The sequence below is a fragment of the Sycon ciliatum genome, chromosome 6 (genome assembly GCF_964019385.1).
Source record: "Sycon ciliatum chromosome 6, ocSycCili1.1, whole genome shotgun sequence".
Classification (NCBI taxonomy): Eukaryota; Metazoa; Porifera; class Calcarea; order Leucosolenida; family Sycettidae; genus Sycon; species Sycon ciliatum.
Window position 1 is genome coordinate 32,257,975 of NC_088648.1, and position 3,518 is coordinate 32,261,492.

The window sequence follows — 3,518 nt, forward strand, 5'->3', positions numbered from 1 at the left end:
TTTGTACCCCGACCAGGTCATCGTTGAAGATCACATGGCGGTTGTACGTTGGTTTGGCAACAAGCTGTTTGATTTTTTTCTCCTCACGACTTCTCAGCAATTTTATGTTGACTCTCCTCCGAACGTTCTCCATAGTTTTCCCAAACACCGCATTGTTCATCAGTTTATAGAAGTCCTTAGAGAAATCATCCTGTGCCTTCTTCCGGAGGTCTGTATTCTTCTCGATGTAGTTTCTCATCCACGGTGTCTGAGTAAATTTCAGAGCACGATGAAATTTGACACAACGTAGTCCGAGCTGAGTGTAGAGTTTCAAGTTTCGGTAATGGAGAACGTACTTTGTCTTATCCCTCAAGTTTGGTACAAGTTTGAGAGCATCTACTCCGGAAGAATTGAGTTTATCAACAAGCTCCTGCTGGTATGGAGATAACATGTCCTCATTGACGGAAAGACGTTCCGGAGCAACTGGATAATCGTTGTGCTTCTCATGAAGTTCGTGTGGATATTCCAGATCACACTCGAGTATTCAGTATCTTGTTCAGGAGTTTCTCTGATGGTTTCTCCCACTGAAAATCAGACACTGGGAGATGCTGTGACATTGCCCAACCATAGAGATTGTTGGCATCGAGATACTGGATAAATGACGATGGCTGATCAGCATCAAATTTCTCCTGATAGTGATTATTAGCAGCAGCATATCGTTGTGAGACCATCGACACACCGCCTCTCATTCCTGATTCTACAAACAAGTGCTGATCATAGTCTGTTAGTAATTCCAAGGACACACCTGAGTACATCAACAGAGCATCCCAGGCAAATCCAGGCAGAGTGTAGTAATTTGCTGGATCCAGCTGATATGTTCTGACAGCTTCTACTCTGAAATTCTCAAAGATGTCAGCCAAGAGAAACACGTCGGTCTTGAGATACAAGTCGTGATAATCACCAAGAGTCTGACAGTCGAATTTCATCCACATTGTCTCAGCATGTTTGTAGTCATCGTCACTCACCCCCTCATCAGACAGAGAAGAATAGAACTTACTCTGTGCTGGTAGCTGAGTCTCATCGAACCTGGAGAAGCTGTTCATGTACTCATAGGGGTATACTCCTTTCCTCATCAACAGCTGATGGTTTGGCAACGTCTTGGTGAAAGTGAATGACTCATCTGGTGTCGTTTTCACCAGTCTATCGAGTGACGCATTGAGAAACTGGCAGCTGTCGATGAACCGGAACTGTCTCCATGTGAATGAGATGAATTTCTCCATGTTGTTGGGAATGACTGATATCTCACCCACAGTTTTACTCTTACACACACCATCCTTATCCGTGTATGTGACGGTCTCAACATCTGTCTTTCCGATTGCTCCGATGAGATGATGACTGTCATAGCCTTTCAGGTTGTGAAAAACCACAGGGATGTGCTGCTTGTATGGATAAATTCTGAGTTTGATGTTACAGTCGTTGTGTGCGGCACCGCGGAAATCACCAGTGATGTGGTCGTGATCACGGACTCTGTCATCACCAAGTTTCTTTTTACAAATCCAACAGTCCTCTGTCTCTCTGAACAATTCTTCTTGTTCCTTAGTGAGATCCATCGGTGCTGGATTATTGAGTGCTGATTGGATTTTCTTCTCCTCATCTTTGAGTTTATCAAAGAATACATCCATGGCATCAACACCCCGGTAGAAACACTGACTTGTCATCACTCCGTCAGAACGCACCACGACGTAACCAAAACCACAAGGAACATGTTGTGAATCCCGGCTGGTTTGTTGGCTTTTCACTCCATCAATTTTCTTGATCAGTGCCTCAGTGTCAGCATAGATTACATAGGGACATTGTAGCATTTTGTGATGATTAATGAACTTCAGTGTTGGTTGATTCCCATCTTCGTCCGGTTCTGGTAGTACCATGTGTGCTGATAATCCAGTGACATTATCACAATACTCCTGATGATTGCTCAGGGATTTCTCTGTGTTGTGTGGTTGGAGACATCTTGTACAGAAGAATTTCCTGACTTTATGCTTTGACTGATCGTAGCACAATCTGCTGAAATCTTTGATCCAACAGTAGTGATTCTGATCTTCTTTTTGGTATAGTAGAAGATTGATCACTTTCTCACCTCTTTTCTTTGTCAGCAGTAGTGGATAGATCACGTTATCCTCATACCCAAAAACATTGATAGCTAGGCTGTTTTGCTTCTCGACTTTGGAAATTTGACTCAGTGGTGTTGGAAAATCGATTCCGAACAGATCAAGTTTGTTGCTATAGTCTGTATACTGAGTTACCCTGTCACTATTTTTCTTTGCTGGATACAGAGCTGAGAGCAGTGCCCACATCAGACATTTATCATCCTTATTCTTGACATTGATGATTGCCTTCTTTTTCTTGAGCTCGTTCGGTAAATCAATGTAGGATTTACCTCTCATTGGCTGATATGCTGCTACATCAACGGAGAATCCGACGATATGATTGATGTGCCAGTTTGATCCATTCTGTATCCACTTATCGATATTTCTATGAATTTGTGAGTGTGCCGTTCGAATACCGTCATCAATCTCATGAGATGCTGTGACTGTCATTGGTCCACTCCTGAAGTATGGTGTGTCTGTGGTTGTTGTGTCATCTCCTTTCTCCATTTCTACTTGTAATGTCAGACTGACTTTCACACCCTTGAGATTTTCCAGTTCTTTCTGTATCAATGTTCTCAGTGGGATGTTGATACTATCAAAGAATATATACAGATCTGGATGATTCTCTTTCGGTTCATAGATGAACGATTTCAGAATCCCTTTGGGTACTGACTTTGAGACTGTGAACGGTGGTGTGACAATCGGTTTCCTCTTTCGATTCTTCCGAATCCGTTTCTTGAGAAGTTCCCGATTCTTTCTTTGCTCTAATTTTTGTGAATCCACCGGAGTTGTTTCTCAGTCTGGAGTTTCTTCCCATCATAGGTGATGGTGAGTTTGCTTAGGTCAAATTCCATCTTTACACTACACAAGGATTTTTTCAATCAGTGATAGCATTACTGTATAATCCCTACCCTCTAATATAGGATAGATTTGACCGTGAATCCGAATCACAAGATCGTGGGTTCGAGTCTCGGTTTTGGTTTGGTGTTTTTTGGCATGTGTTCTCAGAAACAGGATTCAGACACGCTCATTGGCATGTGTTCTCATTTTCTTGTTGTGAAACAGGATTCAGACATACGCATTGTGGTATGTGGTCTCAGTTTCGTGAAACAGGATTCAGACATGCGCATTGTGGCATGTGGTCTCAGTTTCTTGTTGTGAAACAGGATTCAGACATGCGCATTGTGGCATGTGGTCTCAGTTTCTTGTTGTGAAACAGGATTCAGACATGCGCATTGTGGCATGTGGTCTCAGTTTCCGGGATTCGAACCCGTGACTCTCGATTTCTTATCCTGTGTGTAGTAGATTTACCAACCAGGCTATCGGGGTCAAACACATATGGAGTTGTTTATGTCTATTAGTACTGACAAGAGTCCGAATCCGGTGCTGTTG

The 3,518-nt window shown here is 42.8% G+C and overlaps 1 protein-coding gene across 1 annotated transcript; it reads right to left on the reverse strand.

Moving 5' to 3' along the window:
- Positions 1 to 509: 509 nt before the first annotated feature.
- On the reverse strand, positions 510 to 2,633 carry LOC135820226 (uncharacterized). The gene has a single exon (XM_065333542.1). It carries the CDS (start codon positions 2,631 to 2,633, stop codon positions 510 to 512), a length of 2,124 nt encoding a protein of 707 aa, XP_065189614.1.
- Positions 2,634 to 3,518: the final 885 nt, after the last annotated feature.

What these genes read in the sequence shown, in the direction of transcription:
- LOC135820226 (XM_065333542.1), bottom strand. Translation starts at nt 2,633, where the DNA reads ATGGAGAAAGGAGATGACACAACAACCACAGACACACCATACTTCAGG.